The sequence below is a fragment of the Falco biarmicus genome, chromosome 5, assembly GCF_023638135.1.
Source record: "Falco biarmicus isolate bFalBia1 chromosome 5, bFalBia1.pri, whole genome shotgun sequence".
Taxonomy (NCBI): domain Eukaryota; kingdom Metazoa; phylum Chordata; class Aves; order Falconiformes; family Falconidae; genus Falco; species Falco biarmicus.
The window spans coordinates 47,290,645-47,308,933 of record NC_079292.1 but is presented as its reverse complement, the minus strand read 5'-3'; the positions used below and the strand labels follow the sequence as shown (position 1 = coordinate 47,308,933).

General features: G+C 47.1%; 1 protein-coding gene across 7 annotated transcripts in view; it reads right to left on the bottom strand.

Annotated features, from left to right (window-relative positions):
* The window catches only part of NTN4 (netrin 4), a 51,184-nt gene that overhangs the window by 18,850 nt on the left and 14,045 nt on the right, over window positions 1-18,289 (bottom strand). For 6 of the 7 annotated variants that reach the window (XM_056341413.1, XM_056341415.1, XM_056341412.1 and 3 more), the window contains one exon: window positions 9,233-9,520. The exons of the other annotated variant lie outside the window; for it this stretch is intronic. In XM_056341413.1, the coding sequence (XP_056197388.1) occupies window positions 9,233-9,520 (288 nt within the window). The remainder of the gene's footprint in view (window positions 1-9,232; window positions 9,521-18,289) is intronic. 7 annotated transcript variants of the gene reach the window in all.

Below are 18,289 nucleotides of genomic sequence, written 5' to 3'. Positions count from 1 at the left end.
CTACAAAAAAGGTTCCTGCCAAAAAACCTGAGCAGTAAACAAAACAGAAGAGTACCTTGAACACATAGTAAACAGCTCCTGCCTGTTACGTAGGTGCACACCCACCACACTCACTTCTAGTTAATGATGATCTTCTGATTTACTTATTTTTAATTAATAGATTTCAGCTGCTAACTTATAGGAGTCAGATGTAACAGTACAGAAAAAAAGGTCCAAAGTGTCCTTAAAAGACTTTCAGCTGCAATGCAAAATCTTTCAAAAGCTTTTCAAGTGATCCTTTCCTGCCTTATTAAAATGCCTGCATCGTCAAAGCAGGAATAAGCAAAATATAGTACAGCAAGTGGACTACATAATCAATGGACAGATAGAGAGGGAGTCAGACAGAATGTGCAAGCATTTAAGCTAAAGCACAAATACTAAGGTAAAATTGCTTTTGGTCCTGTTTGTCCTCATTACAGATATCAGTTGGTCTCACCACATATATTAGTTGGTCTGTCTGTCTTATCATATTGATATATGCTGAAATGTGTGCTAATGTTTAAAAGAATGAGAAGCAAATATAGAAAGAAACAAAAAAAAAAATTTGCAGAGGGAATATTTAGATCTCAAAGTATATCTTGTGTTTTCATATTTTCATTTTTGCTACCACCCACAAAATATTCTTCAAACTCTCAGATGCCTCACTTCCCTGAATTATCACTCTTTAATAAAATTTCTCTCTTTCATATATTTTTTAGATAAAGTCCACACAAACCAATGTTACAGAGCTACTTCACACACATTTAAAAGCATCTACCTGCTTAAAAACAGAAATTGGTTAAACCTATATTGGTCATGTGGTCATCTTCAGGTGGTTTTGATGGAGCCCTAACTCTCTGATGACATTTTTTGGTAGGGGTTTATTGCAGGCCCTTTGGCCATTGTGGTTAATTCTAAACAAGTTGTAGTAGGCTGAACCATATCTGTGGCCAGAGAAATCTTTCAGCCTGTTCCTCACAGGACTGTCCCATCTGTTAGGACAGAGGGACCCACTAGACCTGCAACATGTGGGATCAGGAGGGGAAGGTGACCTGAGGGAGCCAGAGGGTGCCATGGTCAAAAGCAGGTGGTCTCTTGGTGATCATGGTGTTGAAGTAAGAAGGACATGGGAGAAGACTTGCAAGCAAGGGTATGCCTCAGACACGGGGACTCTTGGGATTACTGCAGAGATCTGTGCTCCCCCTGCCTGTGCCCACAGCCTGCAGCATCACCCCTCAAATTCAGCTCCCCCCTTGCCAAAGCTGCAAAAAGAATCAGTGGAGACTCAACCAATCAGCCAGCGACTGCTCAGCATTAATAATGTATGACTCTGAAACTCAGCAGCACCTAAGAAACCCTCAAAGGATTAAGCACCCCAAGACACCAGCAGAAAATGAGGCAAAACTCCCTGCTGAGGAGTATTCACAGTCCCAAGGCATAAGAGCCTGCATTTTCTGAAAGCCCAAGTATTGTATAATAGAGCATGTTGTGTTGCCAGAATAGGGGGAGGTGGGTGAAAATAAAACAGAAGAGGATGGGTATCCCAAGAACTTGACATGCAGCTATTAATTTGGCATGCAGAGCTAATAAGTAAACCACTAAATAGCTGTGTGCCAACTTATTAATATTAATCTGTATGTGAACTCTAAAGAGGTTTTATAAACTTAAACTGCTGTAGCAACAGCAGGCTTGTGGGCTCTCAGATACTGTGGCAAAGAGCGCTGCTAAAGAGCCAAATGTGGAAATGGTGCAAATCAAGCCATCTGGTGTTTAGATAGACCCTGAGGCAGAGCAGGGCATGATGCTCCTGGTATTGCTAGCTTGTAAAGGTACAATACACCTGGGGTGAAAGAAACAAACCATCTGGCTGAAAAAGTTAAAAAATAACAGAATAGCATGATTCTGACTTCTGCATAAAGGTAAGCACAGGACCAGCACTGCAGCACAAAGTAGTAAGCTACAATAAGGCTTTTACCATTGGTCAGATTCCGCTGTCCATGCTACTTCACCTTCCTCCAGAGCTCACACCACTCCTCCTCCACCCAACCCTCCCCCCCCATCCTCAGTGCTATTTAACCACTTAGCAGGAACGAGCTACAGCTGCACATCGTCCATGCCAATCAACCTGCTGCCTTTGAGGCAAGGCCACAACTGCATGTTATCAATGCTGATCAGCCCACTGCCTTCGTTCCTCTACAGACCAGCACAGAGGTTCGTAAGTTTGGGCTCCCCAGCCGATTTGGTGGGTGCTGTTGCAGCTTGGGTCAGGAGGAACCACATGTTCCCAGTCCTTATTGTAAGGGCACTACTTTGCAGTTATCTTTCTTCCAGCAATTATCACAACCGCATGCATTAGCATCTTCACCAGATGCTCCCTCCCAAGCCCAGATCGCACTGTCGATCCTGTATCCCCTTCGCTCACCTTGGCATGGGCTGGGATGGCCGTCCAGTAGCCCAGCCTGCTATGAACGCCTTGCAAACCTGTGGGCCCTTGCTTGCTGCAGGGCTGGGGACTTGTATTCTCAGTGGGATTCACGTCTGCCTGAGCACCCACAGAGGCTCAGGACATGACAGCCCGTCTGGCCCTGCTTCTGCATCGAATGCAGCCACCCAGGCTCTGGTCTTCAGGAGCAAGCTTTGGAAAAGGCAGCAGGGTTCCCAATTCCCGCAGTGCCAAGCCTTTATAGTGGTGCTACTGAAATGGGCTGGACCTTGAGAAAACTCTGCCTCTGAGGGCCCCCAGGGTCTCACGGTGGCCCTGACTCCTCTCAGCCAGGCAGTGGGGTGCAGACCTACTAATGGACAAGCTAAATGGCCAGTCTCGACTGAGTGAGGGGATGCAAACAGGGTCTTTAATAACTTGTTTCTTAGTGCAACAGCTTAGTTAATACTTCCCCCCCCCCTTTTCCCAGAATTTTAATGAAAGTCAGACCCAAGTGCTTCAAAAACCTTGCATCAGGCTGATGTACTTACTCTCTTTCAATAGCATTATAATGATTACCCCCCTAAAACACCTCTGCTTTAAAAAATCTCTCCATCCTAGCTTTATCCCATTGAAGAAAATCTCTTATTTCTTCTACACAATTCCAGCATGACAGAAAAGATTTTTATGCATTGGAAGCAACAAAAGAAGGTGAATGTTAGCAAGCCCTTTCTTGCAGCCTATAGGCAGACAGGTACTTTTTGTCAAGAAATACTGTGGCAGGTGAAAAGAGGAGAAAAACAGGACAAGAAGAAGGGGTAATAGAAGGAAAAGAGAAGTGGCAGCAGGTGAAAAAAAGCCAACAGACTGTCTACACCAGGCAAAATTAATGCCTGTGAGAGCTGCAGGAGGGCCAGATGTGAAACAGTGGTGCCTTGTAAATTCCCCATCATGCTACAGAGCGGCTGGGAGCTGGGGCTGAGAAACCAGCCCAGCAGCTTTGCTGGGACCCAGGGTAGAGCAGGGAAATGATGAGCCTGGCCTCAGGGATTTCTCCAGCACCTCAGCACCTTTCCGAAGGCAGAATGTGATCCCCACACATCAACAAGGGAAAGAGGACATACTGTCCTCCCTTTTAATTCACCTCAACTTACATTTAACTGTAAGGTGTACCCACTTGGGTCATTCTGGAGCATCGCTAAGTACACAAACACAATTCCCAGTACGTCTCACCTCTTTAAGCATTCACATGGCTCTTGACTCATTTAAGCAGCAAAGCATTCTCATAGCATTTTTCATTTTGTCATGGGGTCTTTACATCCCAGTTCACTTTCACACTGTTTCCCTTCTTAGCTTGACAGCCCCATCACAACGTCAGTCATTAGAGGGCACAATGCAAACAGTGTTACAAAAGTTGACTTCTGCAAGATAAACGAGCGAGTGATTTCTCTATAGAAAGACAGTTGCTAGGGCATGCTTCCTTCCAGAGCCTTTTGTTGCTGAATTATAACCTTCCAGCACTTCCTTTCAGATTGCAAATACATAGGGCTTTTTCTTTAGTCGGTTTCTATAAAATACTCCCCCCTTATTTATCATGTTCCAAAATGTTGGGCAGTGAGAAAGAAATGCTGCCCTGAGGGAAAAATACTTTCAGTCACCTGTTATGAACTGATTTATATAGAGTACAACACAAATGCACACTAGAAGAAAATCAATGTCCTGAAGACCTGATAACATAAATAAGCTAAATAGCTGGGAGGGGCAACTGCTTTTAATAAAATTTCTTTCTTGGAACTGCTATAATCGTGTTTTCTATATTTTTATTTTTTACTTTCACGGAAAATGAGCATGATATCAGCTGAAAGGAAAATCATGGCATTCATACTGAGTCTCTAACGATAACTTTTAAACTGTTGTGCTTGAGCCACTGTGCCAATTTTAGAACCAATGCCTACTGGCTGCTGTCAGCACGCGGGGAGGTATTCTTTCCCAAAGCACCAGACAACCAAATTTATGCATGAGAAAATTCTCATATCCTATCGCATTCTTGTGAAAGAATACAAAGCTTGTTGTCCAGGGTGTGGGGGCTGTCTGGTGGGGTTTTTTAAAATTCCTTGAACAATAGGCTTCTGTCAGTGTTGCTGGAGATGTTCAGCATCTTTTGATGTCAGTAGCACGATAATAGTTTATAACAGCCACTGGGTTGGCCACATGGGAAGAGGGAGGAACATTCACCCTGCCTGACTATACAGAAGTGCTTTAGTACAGTAGCTCAGTTTACTCAGGATCCCAACGATACTGTATCCCCTCACTCTTTCATAACTACAGAAGGAGCCCGGGGAGATCAGCTGGCTATCTTGGGTATATCAAAATGTGCGCCTAAAATTAGGTGAGGTGTATCTGGGGTTTGGTGCCTAATTGTTGGGCAGCTTCCAGAAATCAGGATCCTGAACTGGTTTGTTCAGCCTAGAAAATAAAGCACAGTTCCTGGAAAAGCCCTTGGCTTACACTGACACAGCACCTTGCACTACTGAAGAGGTGTATAAGTGTAATTGCAGCAGGAGCATTTCAGTATGGCAAGCAGCACCACACCAAACCACCTTGAGCACATGTCTGAAGCTCACTGAAGCTTCTTCATCTCTAAGTTCTTATTTCCCACTTTCTTTCTTCAGAGCAAAGATAGCTGTTGTACCACCCTATTAAAACTGTCATTGAGGGGAAAAACAGAACAAGAGGATGAACAGAACCAGACAGTTTCATTTGTTCTCACTCTGTTCAGCAGGTGAAAGATGTGCAGATAGGGCTGCACTAGCAGGAGTGCCGGAGAGGAAAGAAAGGACGGAGTGGGAAACATTAGATAGCTGATAATATTGGATTATCAATGAGATAATTAAGTCATCAGTTGATACTGGGATCTCATCTTATAGGAAAAAAGCAGGAAGCCCCAGCCAGGACACAGTCCTCTAAGACTGATAACTCATGCCAACTGTGAACACCACGTAGCTGTTGCAGGATTCTGCAGTCAGGGAGGGCCAAGGAGTCTCCAAGATGGACAAACTCCTGCCCTTGAGACAGAACTGCATAGCCCAGGTGGGGTATCTCTGGGTTTGCTTTCCCCACTTGGGAGTCCTAAGTTGCAAGATCCCACTTATCTCCAGGGTGATCTTGTCTTTCACAACCCTGCCATAGTTGCAAGCAGGCCATGGGGATGCTTTAAGTGGTAAGCTAGAGGGTTGGTAAGGGGCCAAGCATGCGCTGCAATAGCTCCATGCAAAGAGATACTGGCAAGGGGCAAGAAGCTCCTATGTCACAGATCAGCCAAAAAATCAATCTTCCCACAGCTACTGAGGATCAGGAGGGATCTCTTGTGTAGGTGAATCCACGTCTCTACTTGCACTGGTAGCTCGCCATGTAACGCAGCTCACAAACTGATCCAACTGCTTTGCATGGTGTGGGGTGCATTTGTCCATGCACATTTCTTCCCACATGGGGCTGTTGTCGATGAGATTTGGGTAGTGACCCTTTGAATAAATTTGGGAGAAGCTGGAAGGAGAAGGAAGTGTGTCTGTATACCCTGACAGCTGTCTGTTGCACAGAAGTGTATAACAAGAGACAGTCAGGATGACACTACCCATGAGGAGCAGCCCTTGCTGTCATTGGAAGACAGGCAGGTCTTCTCTGTAGTCTTCGCCCTCCACTACAGGAGCCCCACCTGTATATTCAGAATTCACCTAAAGGCTGACATGGCATTTCTGATGCTCAAACGAACTCAGAGCTTTCCTACATAAATTCCTTTTCCTTTTAGGAGAAAGGGCAGGCAGGGGAATTGCCAGCAAGATTTGCTTTGTGATACCTACACAGCGACTGCCATGGAGAGGAGCATCACGGAGAGTTTTGCAGCTGGGCAGTGGTGAGGGCACAAAGCCAAACCTCTTCTCTTGTCAGGCCCTGGTGATTGGTTTTTGCTGTTGCGACTAATGTGGAATATTTTTTCTCACAGTGAAAGTTTGGATTCTGTAAAGTCCACCTTTGCTTTCACTTGACTCAGAGGGACCACAAAGGAGGTTATCCCACCTCAGTGAATGGAGCTACAGCTGCTTCTTCTGGGCTGGAAGAGCCCCTCTTTGTCCACAAAGCCACCCTGTTTGCATCCCACCTGTACACCCCAAGGATGTCCTCTGTCAGTATTATCTCATGGCCAAGATGGACTTCTAGCCTCCTTTTAGCCACATTTACCTTACCTGTCAGCTTCTCAGAACATGATAGCTCAGCCCTCGAGAAAAAAATGCATCTGCTGGGAGGCATCCCATGGCAGCAAGCTGGGCCAATGTCAAAAGCTGAGTGGAGCATCCCAGCCCCCCAGGTCAGGTCCCTACATCAAACCTGCCTGAGCAGCAGCTACCAGCATCCCTGCATGGCTTTGTCAGATCCTCTCTGGGTAAGATGGCTGAAATGCTTCTGGTTGCTTTGCGAGACTTGCCCAAGACCTGGCAGCTATGCCCAGCACTGCCAGGACACCCCGGCTTACTGCCCAGAACAGCCCGAAAGAAAATCAACTATATTACATCTGAGTCTTCCACTGGCCAAGCAGGGACTCCACCAAAGCCTGCAGTTAGGATTTTGCCTGTGGGCTGAGACCAAGCAGGGAGTTAAACTTGCACATATGTTTTTTGGAAAAGTTTGGGGTTTTTTTTTAAAGGATCTTAAACTTGCTTAGATTTTGATGTTAACTCTTTAACTTAGGATATATTCTTCAGGAGTGCCCTGGTCTAAACAAGCATAAAGACAGAGCCAGATTTTATAATCATATTGTGAAATGGTAATGTGCTTCCCAGCTTTTGTCATCCTCAGTTTTACAGTGAAGTTTCTGCTAAATCCCCATGTATATACAATTACATAAAGACAAGACTGAAGTCCCCATCTCACACTTGAATGACTGCTATTCTTCAGAATTACCTTTTACATGACTTTTTCAGGTGAAATGCACAAAAATGCTCCCTCTCTGAAACCCTACTTTCTTTTCAGAAGTTTCAGCTAAGCAGCCACAGACCCTGCCATCTTTCATCCCTTTTCACGGGACGTTTTGCTGACATCGTGGAAATAATCCTCTCTTCCCATCCTGAAGCAACACACTGGCAAACCCCATCCTGGTATGCACAGGTGGGGTGCCACTGCAGTCCCCAAATTGCAGCAGCCTTGCTCCAGGCAGAAGCCTGGCACAGATTGGGCTCAGTCCCAGCTGCCACAATCCTGTGATGGAAAAAGTGGTACTGGGAGAATAAACATCTTACTACTCCCTGACCTTCCCTGCAAACCATGGGGCTATGTCACCCCTACATCAGCACATCCCTTATGGAACATATGGAATAAGCTGTGAGGCACAGTAAAATGAGTCAGCCTTACTGCAGAAACATCACCTTTGGGACTCTTGCCACACACACATTTATAACCGTTTTCCAGCCCCCTCGGGGATGGCGCAGGGGCTTTTTGCTGTTTCTTGCTTTGGGTTTCAGCGCGATTTTGGCACTTGATTCCTTCTCACAGCACTGCTTGTTACCTGTGCACTATGGTTTTAGCTGTAGTGGAAGCATATTTGGCTGCAGGCTCTGTAACAACTCTCAGCGGTGCTCTAGGACATGCCCCCATGCAGTTGTATCCCACCAAAATAACCCTGAGCAAACAGCTCTCTTTCAAAGACTTTTGCTCAGGGAACATCTGCGGAAAGTGGAGCAGTGCTACTTGAAACAGACTTATCAATCATAGTGCTGCACACTTTCAAATGGGTGTATTTTCAAGAGATTGCAAGACTAGTTCTATTAGAAGGGAAACATACTGTCTGCTTCACATCTGAGACGGTAATTTAAGTGAAATGAGAGTTCCCTGAAGAGCTGGACAGATGCCAGACCTCTTTACCTCAAGTAACTGCCTTATGTTTTTTTTATGATCTTTCCCTTTCTAACATTATTCAGCGCAGTATGTTTGATTGCCCTGGCTTTCCCTACTGCTTGTCTGCCAGCAAAGCCAGGACTTTCAAGCCAGCCAAGATGGGCAGAAAGGACAAGATATGCTGGGGACAGCAAGGTGTCCAACGCATTGGCTGCTGTTGTGCCCATCACCTCCCCAGCAGGTTAAGCGGCTGTCACTTTGGGACACGGGAGGACTGGGGTTTAAGTCTTGGCGGATCACAAGGGATTTGAGCTCAGAGCTCTTGTGATGGAAGTCCCCTCAAAACCGAAGCACAGGGTTTTTATCTAGAGAAAGGTATTGCAAAGTACAATTGAAAGCCTGAAAATGAGAGCCAAAACCCAGCTCTCTGGCCCCTTGGTTCAGGACCCAACCCTGTGTCTGAGGACCCTCCAGAAGCAACGGCAATCACAAGATGCCTAGTACCTTTGGAGAAGGTTTCCTCCTTCTTTGTCATCAAAATGTCCTGCATTTATTATCTTTTAGGTATTGTTTTATTGCATTTGGGTAGTTAGCATTTGGGGGAAGAAGGGAGACAGCAATCTTAATGTTTTTTAAGGATTCACATTAAATAAATTAGCATGGAGCACCCTTGAAGTGTGAGAGTCCTGGTGGACCCCACACCAAAGCACAAGGAAAGCCCAGCGCTTTAGCTTGACATGGAGACCACCTCCTTTGTAAAGATCACTTGTGCTCACTGTGCTTGGAATTCAGGGCATCACGTGTCAAATACCACATTCTTGATCTATGCCATACTCTATACCATCCCTACCATTCTTAAAACTCTGCTTTCCTGCAGTGCAGATGATGTCGGGCACATGTACATACCACGTGGAAAACGCCAGCTGCCTTGACAGGCTTGAATCCAGCGACAGGGATGCAGTGGTCAGCGTGGCCATTGCAGAAGCAGCTGCCCTTCACGATGAAGTCGTAGACAGCGTAGTGCAGGGGTGGTAGGGGCTGTGGGATCTGGGGGTCTGGGCTGGGTGGGAGGCAGGGGCAGCCTTGCCGCTCCAACAGCCGCACCCGCAGGTTGGTGATCTTCAGCTGTGCCTGGGCTTCTGCGCTGTATGGGTCCTCCGCAGCATAAGGTGGTGACAGGGCTCGGTATATCACCTGGGCAGAGAAATGCAGCAAGGGAAGCAGAAACGAGGATGTCAGCCAGCCCCATGGTGGCCTGGGGGGTGGGATGGCAATGGGAACATCCCCTGGGAACATGCACCAGTCTCTCATGGTGCTCTTCCCCTTCCTCAAGCAGCAGGAGCAGCAAATCTACTTCCACCCCCAGTGTGTGAAAGTGACAGCCCCCCTCCCCCCATGATCCCCTATGTCCCTAAGCAAAGTGCTGACCCTATGGGCATCAAGTGACATTTTGCTATTAACTTAAAGCAGAGGCTGGTGCCGCTGGTGCATGGTGTGGCCCAGCACAGGGACTGGCAGTCCTGGCAGGCGATGCTTAGGTGGGGCACTCTTCATTAACCTGCTGTCCCCCAGAATGGGTGCATTTTTTAGCAAATAAGCTCAGATTTCTAAATATTTGACATCCGTGAGTCCCAGGCTGCTTCGAAGCAGAAAAGTGATTAAGTATGGCAATTAGTGACAGCAAGCTGATAGTTGATGAAACCAAGATAAGAAAGAAAGAAAAATGGGGGGGTTCTGAAGTTTAAACGGATACTTATCAGTCAGTCTTTATTTTAACTTCAGTTTGATTGAATAAGTAAATATTGGCTCAAGCTGAAAATTGAGAGCACTAGATAAAAATAACCAATTTTCTTGAAGAGGTTCATTTTAAAGTTGTTGGTCTAACTGCCTACAGCGGGACATCAGGAACAGCATATACTTTATATAACTACCATTGGCATAAAATGACATATTTATGATGCATATTAGTTACTGGTACGTTCAACTTACAGTGAAGTTACTTTCTAAATAGTTAAATAGCTCTTCACTGGATAGCCACTGAAGGCTTGATGAACTACAATATTTACAAGCAACATTTGATCAGTCACTTGATGAGTGTTTGAGGGCGTGCTGCAGCCTAATGGCTGGATGCTCTGCTCCCAGCAGTGGCTTAAAACCTCCTCAAATCACCCTGCTGCCCCACTGATAATCACCCACACCACCTGAAACGCTGGCCAGCCTCCTACAGAGCCAGGATGTGTGCGGCAGTGAAGGGCGACCATCATTTTTTGTCAGGAGATGCTGTGGAGTGTGGGGCAGCAGGCAGTGTGTGAGCTGCTGGCATCGCTTAATGGGATCACAGCCTCTTCTCCTTAAATCCACTTCTCCTGAAGGATGTGGCTGTTATGCTTCAGCTGATGAAGGCTTCCCTTTTATTCCACCATGATTCACAGATCCTGGAAATAACGACCCCAGTGCTGCCAGCTTGCTTGCCCATGAGCTTTGCCTGTCAGCTGCTGCCCCTGCCAGCCCCACCACTGCTGGCACCACTCCTGGCCAGGACCTGGCTCCTCTCCAGAGCTGCCAGGATCCAGCTGGAGGAAGCTCTGTCCCAGCCTGGAAGAAGATTTAGAGCTCATTTTGGAGCTGAATGGCGGCAGTGTACTTTTGCACATCCTGTCAGCCTGCCAAATGCAGTTGCGACCAGCGGCCGGTGACAGCCAGGCTTGGGTGTGCTGGTGCTGGGTGCTGTGCACTGGCAAGCACATCGTGGCTGCAGCACCCTACCGCCATCCTGCAGACTCTCCTTCCCAAACAAATTTGAGTATCTTCTGCCAGAAAGACATAGATAAGGGAGAAGGTTAACTGGGAGAGGTGGTCAGAGGACAAGGCTGGTGAACAGTATGCCCCTTATGTAGAAGTGTTGAGTCTGATGAGGAATATTAATAGAGTAACACATTTCAAAAGTATTTTTTTCCCCCCTGTCTTTCAGGAACATACAGAGTTTTTCCTGCTTTCCTAAAATAAAAACATCAAGAAGATATGAACAGAAACCCAAGCAAACCCAACTATCAGGTCCTGCACCTCTCCCCAAGGCTTGTTATTCACCAAAATTTAAATCAATGTCATTCTGATCATATTTACTCATTAGTGGCTTTATGAACACGAGATGCTTTCAGATATGGAAAGAAAATTCCTTGGGAAAGGAATTTATTTCTTTTTAGTGGAGATGATGGAAAATGCTGGGCTGAGAATTTTCTGTAAAAACTAGCATTTTGGGTTTCTCGCTATTACATAAATCACATCTCAGAGAATTCTTTGTTTTCCTGATTCAGATGGAAAAAAGCAAAGCAAATACATAAATGGGAAGAATTTACGCTAGATGCAGCTGCAGGCTTTCCTCTCATTATTTTCAGTTTTTCTTGTTTATCTATCTCCATTTAATGCACGTGACTAACGCTTGTAGTTTTAGCAAAGACAATTGCAGCGAGGAAGTCAATAACCCTGAGCACCTTCATGTTGAGAGAGTTAAATCTTGTTTGTGTGGAATTCAGGGGGAGTTATGCTGCTGATTTCAATGGAGCCAGTATTCCTGTTCAGGCCCTAAAATATTACAAACATTTCTTTTTATGGCTACTTGAAAACAGTGATGCTAAACATGAGCCCTGCCTGTAATTCCCAGGGGCTGTGGGCTCCCAGCCGCTCCCCCCCTGGCTGCCCTGTATCACTCTGGTGATGCCCAGTCCCAGTTTCAGAGCTGCGCTGCACCCTGCAGCACTGCAATGTAGCATGGTGAGCCTGGTCTCAGTGCTGCCAAGACAGTAAACACCCTCATCCCTCCATCCCAGACGCTAGTAACCCTGCTTTAATAAAATACAAACCAGTCATTATAACATGTAGGACACCAGACAAGCAGCAATTCTCTGCTCTGCCCCAGCAGATTGAGCTGGAGCCCCCAGAGACTGCATAATAAGGTCAAGCGTGTGCTTCCCAGCACGATTTCCCTGTTCAGTTATTAACCTTGCTGATTTATCCCATCCCATCTCAGGAGTCAGCACATCACTGGGGCCACACCACCCTCATACAGCTGTTATGGGTCCACGCTCCTGTGCTGTCCAGCACCCCAGCCCCACATACACACACACACGCAAGTGCCAGATTTCCTGCTTTTATCTCTCCTTGTACTCTTCCGTGCAATTCTCCCACCGATAGGATAGGCTCGGGGCTGTAGCATTCTGTCCATGAATGAACTATGGTTTCCACAGAAAACTTGACCAGATTTTCTCACCTAGCTCTCAGGAAGAGGAAATGATGGCTGTGGATTGGGCCCACTGCCATGAGCATCCCAGTGCAGCTGGGGAGCACTGGTCCAACGGAGTCGATCAGGGGAGCCCGCAGGCCCCAGCTACCTCAGTCGGAGGCCCCCTCAACCAAAATACTGTTTAGTTTTAACAGTGCAGGGGAAGAATGTAGGCAGGATTTGAGAACATGTTGCTGACATATATGTGCATCCAATGATGGGGTTCTGCAAATCCATCATCTCCCTGGTGCCACTGGGCAGGACTTCAGTCCCACTGCATGGCCGGGGGCAGCTGGCTCCTCTGATTGACTCTGTTGGGCCAGCGATCCCCAGCTGCTCTGGAATGCTTGTGGTGAGGTCCTCAATCCACAGCCATCATTTCCTCTTCCCAAGAGCTTCCCAAGGCCCTCTGGGTTTATCCTGCTAAAGCTACCCAGAAAACATGCGTGCCAGGCTCAGCCTGCAGGGAGAGAAGCTCTCTGCAGCAGCTCCACCACCACGGTTGTGGTCTTGGCTGATGTAGGCACATGTCACGTCAGCTTTTCAGCTGTTGGGGCAGCCCCTCTGCCAGACACAACGGGGGGATGGCAGTTCCCTCCCACCCTCCAGAGAAGCCTCTGTCTGCAGAGCCATCAAGCCCATTACTCTTACTGTCCCAAAAACGCTGGAAGAAGCTGCGCCCAAGGGTCCTGCCAAAAAGCCATGTTGTAAAAATAGCTCAGTAAGGCATAGAAGAACATCTTTTTTTGATAGATGATGTTGTCCTTGTTTTCACAGAGTGAGGCCTCTGCCAGAAGAAAGCTCCACCACATGCAAGAGAACACATCCCCTTGGTGGTGGAGCAGTGGCAGCACAATGTGGCCACCTGCACGCAGCAAGCCTCACCAGAAAGCACCCCACAGTGACCAGACCTCCTGCTTCCCCACTCATGCCTGTCCCTCTATACATGTCTTACGAACAACGTGTCAAAACCCAGTATTACAGTGGTCGGCAGACAATGTGACTTTCCCCAGTAGTCAGCACCACATATGATAGCAAAGCGTGGGAGGCTTGGATGTTTACCTCAGCAGCTTTTTAGTGCATGCACTAATCCAAGTTTTCTATTTTGTAGAACAAGTAGGAATAAACAAACTGAAACCTCACAGCACTTCTCTGCTAGGCATGCCATAATATATCTTATAAAAGATCCTAAGATATTTTCATCCCCAGTGTTGCTAGCTCACCATAATTTTTATGATACTTGGGATTCTTCCTAAACACAGCCCCAGGAACCAAATCTTTACCTCAGCTTCCATTGAAAACTAAGTATCTGGCAATATCTCATATCTGCTCAGCAAATGTCACAAACCAGGAGGCAAATAAAAAGAACCTCTGTCTTCAAAAAAAATATTCTAGTATCTGGGGTAATGTTCCCTCCACATCGCATGGAATTATGTTGTTGGATCCCATGTCCTATAAAAGCGGACTTTGTGTGAAGCAACATCCATAGAGGAGTGATTTAGAAGTTGCACAAGGATTGTTTTCGGTGGGGGGAAGTCTCTCTACACAGCCAAATGGAAACTGTAGAGTGCAATCCCTGAGGGACAAAGGTCATTGCGATGCCTTGAGAGGGTCGGGTTCAACTGAACCTCCTGGTGGGATTCCCACTGGTGGCAGGAGGGAGCCCATTCCACTCCCAGTGGAGTGGGAGTGGAGAAGCTGCCCTGCAGCACCTTGCATATGCCATGAAGTAAAAATATGTCACTCTTCAGCCAGACCGCTCCGGCTGTCTGCAGTTTGGGCACATCATTACACAGACACCCTCTAACAAATTTCCACAGCGTTTCCATTTCCTTACGGGCTGTCATGAGCAACTCTTGCTCTCTTGATTACTTCACACTTTTTTGTCTTAGTGGCACAAGAAGCCTTAGCTACTTGCCATTCACGGATGCAGTAATGTAGCCCTGCATACAAAGCAGCAGCCATGAACACGGCGCACTCGATTAGCTGCTTGCACTGCAGTGACCTCGATCTATAAATACATAAAAGTCCCTTCACAAGAAGTACCCTAGTATGTTTACATGTGAGAGGCAATGAAAGGACATCTTTATATATATCTCCACAGTGGGAAGGAAAATGCTAATGAATGATGCTGAGAGCAACAAAACAGGCTCTGAAGTCAAAGTTGCCTGAGGAAGTCAACAAAACCAATGAAAGATTTGCCACCAGCACAGCCTTCTCGATGAGTCATGGACGCACCACCCACTGCAGCTACAAGGGCCCGGACCTTTGTCAAGATACAAGTGTCCACAGCAATAAAATGGGGCCCTTTGGGACGCAAATGCCCATGACATTGAAGACACACTCATGATCCACAAAAAGCTTCTTCCTCACAGACCTCCAGAAATAGGCACAACTGCAGAGGCCATCGACAGGGACCTGCAGCCCCCACATATGCCCCTTCCCTGGGTCCCTGTGCCTGGTGAGAGGTGCCACACTCCCACCTCCAGCCAGGAGCCCAGCCTCAGCCAAAGTTTCTCCCCCTGAACCTGGAAGACACCAGGACACGTTCACAAAATGACACCACCAGTAAATTACAAACAGAGGGTATAAATGGATGGAAGACTCAAGAAGTCAGGAAGGAGCTCCCACTTCAGAGAGGATGTGCTCACACTTCCTTCGCACAGCCCTGCTCGGTCACCCTGAGGTGATGCAGGGAACCTTGGGGCTGAGATTGCTCTGTGCTCATTCCCCTGTGCCTTCCCAGGAAAGAGCAATTACGCTTATCACCCAACAGCATGTGCAAGAAAGACTGAGGTGAGACTGTCTTATTGTACATGTGAGGATGGCTTATTCAAGGTTTGCTGTTGGAAACAAGTCAACAAACAGACATACAGCAGAAATAAAAGCAATAAATATTAAAAACATAACCACATTTTTATTTGGTTATAAATGAAAACCAAGGTGGTAACACTGCATGAAGTGATCTGTGGTTTCTTTCCAAGAGAGACTGGTCGACTCTACCCTATATCATCCATCCTGGATGCATGAAAACACATCTACAAGCACTCTACAATAATGACCAATAGTAATTCACCTATTTGGCTCATGGGCATTTGATAAATTCAGTACGGCTTTGTTTGATTTTTGCTGGAGGATTTATTCCTTTCAATGCATTTTACAGGAACACGGGTAAAAAAATCATAAGAATAAAAAGAATGTAAGGTTTGCTGTCTTCTCCAAATAGATAAGATAGCAAAAGCAATGGGGGACATGCGCCACCTTACAAAAGGACATGTGATGTTTAGGGAAGCGTTTAACAGAAACAGCTTTGCATTAGGAGTCTGCAGTGTCTCTCGGTATGCAGGTGTGAAATAAATGTGGCTAACTGGCCTGTATTATGGGGCCCCGTTGAAACTCCACAGCATGGAAGCTATCTGGTTTATTTAATGCAGGGGCCCTCAAACGTTTTAACCAGGGGGCCGGCGCGCGGATGCAGTGGCAGGCAGTCACCTGCGGCTGCTTGGTTCCCCCCCCAAACCCCCGGCAGGGGGGGGCGGGGGGGGTCTGTAAATACCGGGGGCCGGATTGAGGACCCTGGGGGGCCGTACCCGGCCCGCGGGCCGTAGTTTGAGGACCCCTGATTTAATGCCTGGACAAGGCTCTGAAAATGTAGGCAGTAAAGGCAGTGGTGGAGCTCTGCCAGCACATCCAGGACTTCATCCCTTTGCCTCCCAAAAAGCTTCCCTCGAGCCCAGCAACAGCCGAGGTGAGGCACTGCCTGCCTGGTGCTGGAGCTAAGGCGAAGAGAGCCCTTGTCTCCCACCTCCGGGCTCCAGGATTTCCAGCTGTGTGCCTGGCATTGCCTCACATCTTGTGCCCACGGGTTCTGGCTGTTGCTCGCAGCTGCACACAGCCACAGCACAAGCTAAGCTGCTCTGTGCTATATCTGCTGCTCGGTACCTCTGCCACCCCCAGCCACTGCGTGTCTGCACCCTGTCCCCCCGTGCCTCCCTCCACTGCCAGCCCAGCCTGTCCAACGGCCTAGACCCTCTCCCATTGGGAATACCCAAAAGTGGCAACTGCCTTCAGCCTTGGCTGGACTTGTTCAGAGAAGCTTAGCTGGGAAATTTTATTGGGCCAATTAAGCTTTCCTTCTCAATAGAGGTAAAAGTTAAAAGTAATAATTTCTCTTGGTAAGCATTACGGAAAGCTCACAGCGGGCAATAAAGCTGATTTGTAGGAATGAGTAATTGAAAAAACAGTAATAATGATGCAACACCTATGTGCTCACTGGGTCAGTCTATAACATCAACCTGCAACAGTGTCTGCTTTCAGCTTCCACCCACGAAACTGCATTAGGAGCAATAAACCCATCATCACCACAACAGCCTGATTGCACTTTTCTTTTTTTCACCTGCAGATGGAGTTGGATGTAAATTTAGCTGCAGAAATCCAGTGCCAGCCAGGTGCTTCCACTTCAGAGAGGATGTGCTCACACTTCCTTCGCACAGCCCTGCTCGGTCACCCTGAGGTGATGCAGGGAACCTTGGGGCTGAGATTGCTCTGTGCTCGTTCCCCTGTGCCTTCCCAGGAAAGAGCAATTACGCTTATCACCCAACAGCATGTGCAAGAAAGACTGAGGTGAGACTGTCTTATTGCACGTGTGAGGATGGCTTATTCAAGGTTTGCTGTGCCAAGTGGCAAGACACACCCCAGAGCAATAAATCCTATTTGGTACCCATGGGGAGCAGCGACAGTCCTTCCTGCCCTGACACGTTTGGGAAGCCCTTTTTACAGCGGGAAGCCTCAGACACAGGAGCTGCCTGCTTCAACAGGGCTCCCTCAGCCCTGCCAGTGCAGGAGCAACTCAGGCACCCTGTCTATCAGGTGCATGGTCTAACCACCAGACCTAGTACCTACAACAGCCAACATATTCCCTGCCCACATACGTCCCCTGAGAGAGACACATACTCTGCAGAAAGGTTTTTCTTGCCTCCCAGTTTCAGTACTGAGGGCTCAACTCCATGCTAGCGTTTACCCTCATGGTCAGTATTTTAGTTTCCAGGGATTTTTTGCATCAGTGTGGTCAACTTCTGCCAAGCTCTCTCCTTGGCTCTTCCTGGAGGGGAGAGCTATGTCTGCAGAGGTCTGTTTTGCTGGCAAAGCCTTCCCGTGTCTTTTAGATTAGTTTCCTACTGAAACAGGCCTTGTGCCATTGCACTGCATGTGTATCTATGCGTCTGTCTGTCAGTCCACCCTAAAAACTTTTGAAACCACTGGCTAACTTCAACCACATTCAGGAGATATATCTTAAAGGATCCTAAAAGTTTTATGAAGACAATCTTGTCCCTTCACAAAATCAAGCCTGGTGGACTCCTCCCCCTGTGAAGAAGGCTGCTAGAGCCACAATGCTGGTACCCTCTATTGGCAAAACAGACTTATCTGATGTATTAACACACCAAGAAAAAGAGCTTTTAAGAGAGAAATCCATGTGCATCTCTGTGCTATGTTCATTGCAATGATCCTAGGCTAAAACAGGACTTTTTGGCAGATGCTGTAAATAATTCACATGGTGTGGGAAGCTCATTGGCTTAAACTGGGCAGGTATCACTCACCAGCTCCTCTAAGACATTTTGTTTTTCTGCCTCTCAGACCAAGTGGACTGCAGGGAAGAAGAGCCTCTCTTTTTCTCACAGAGAGCT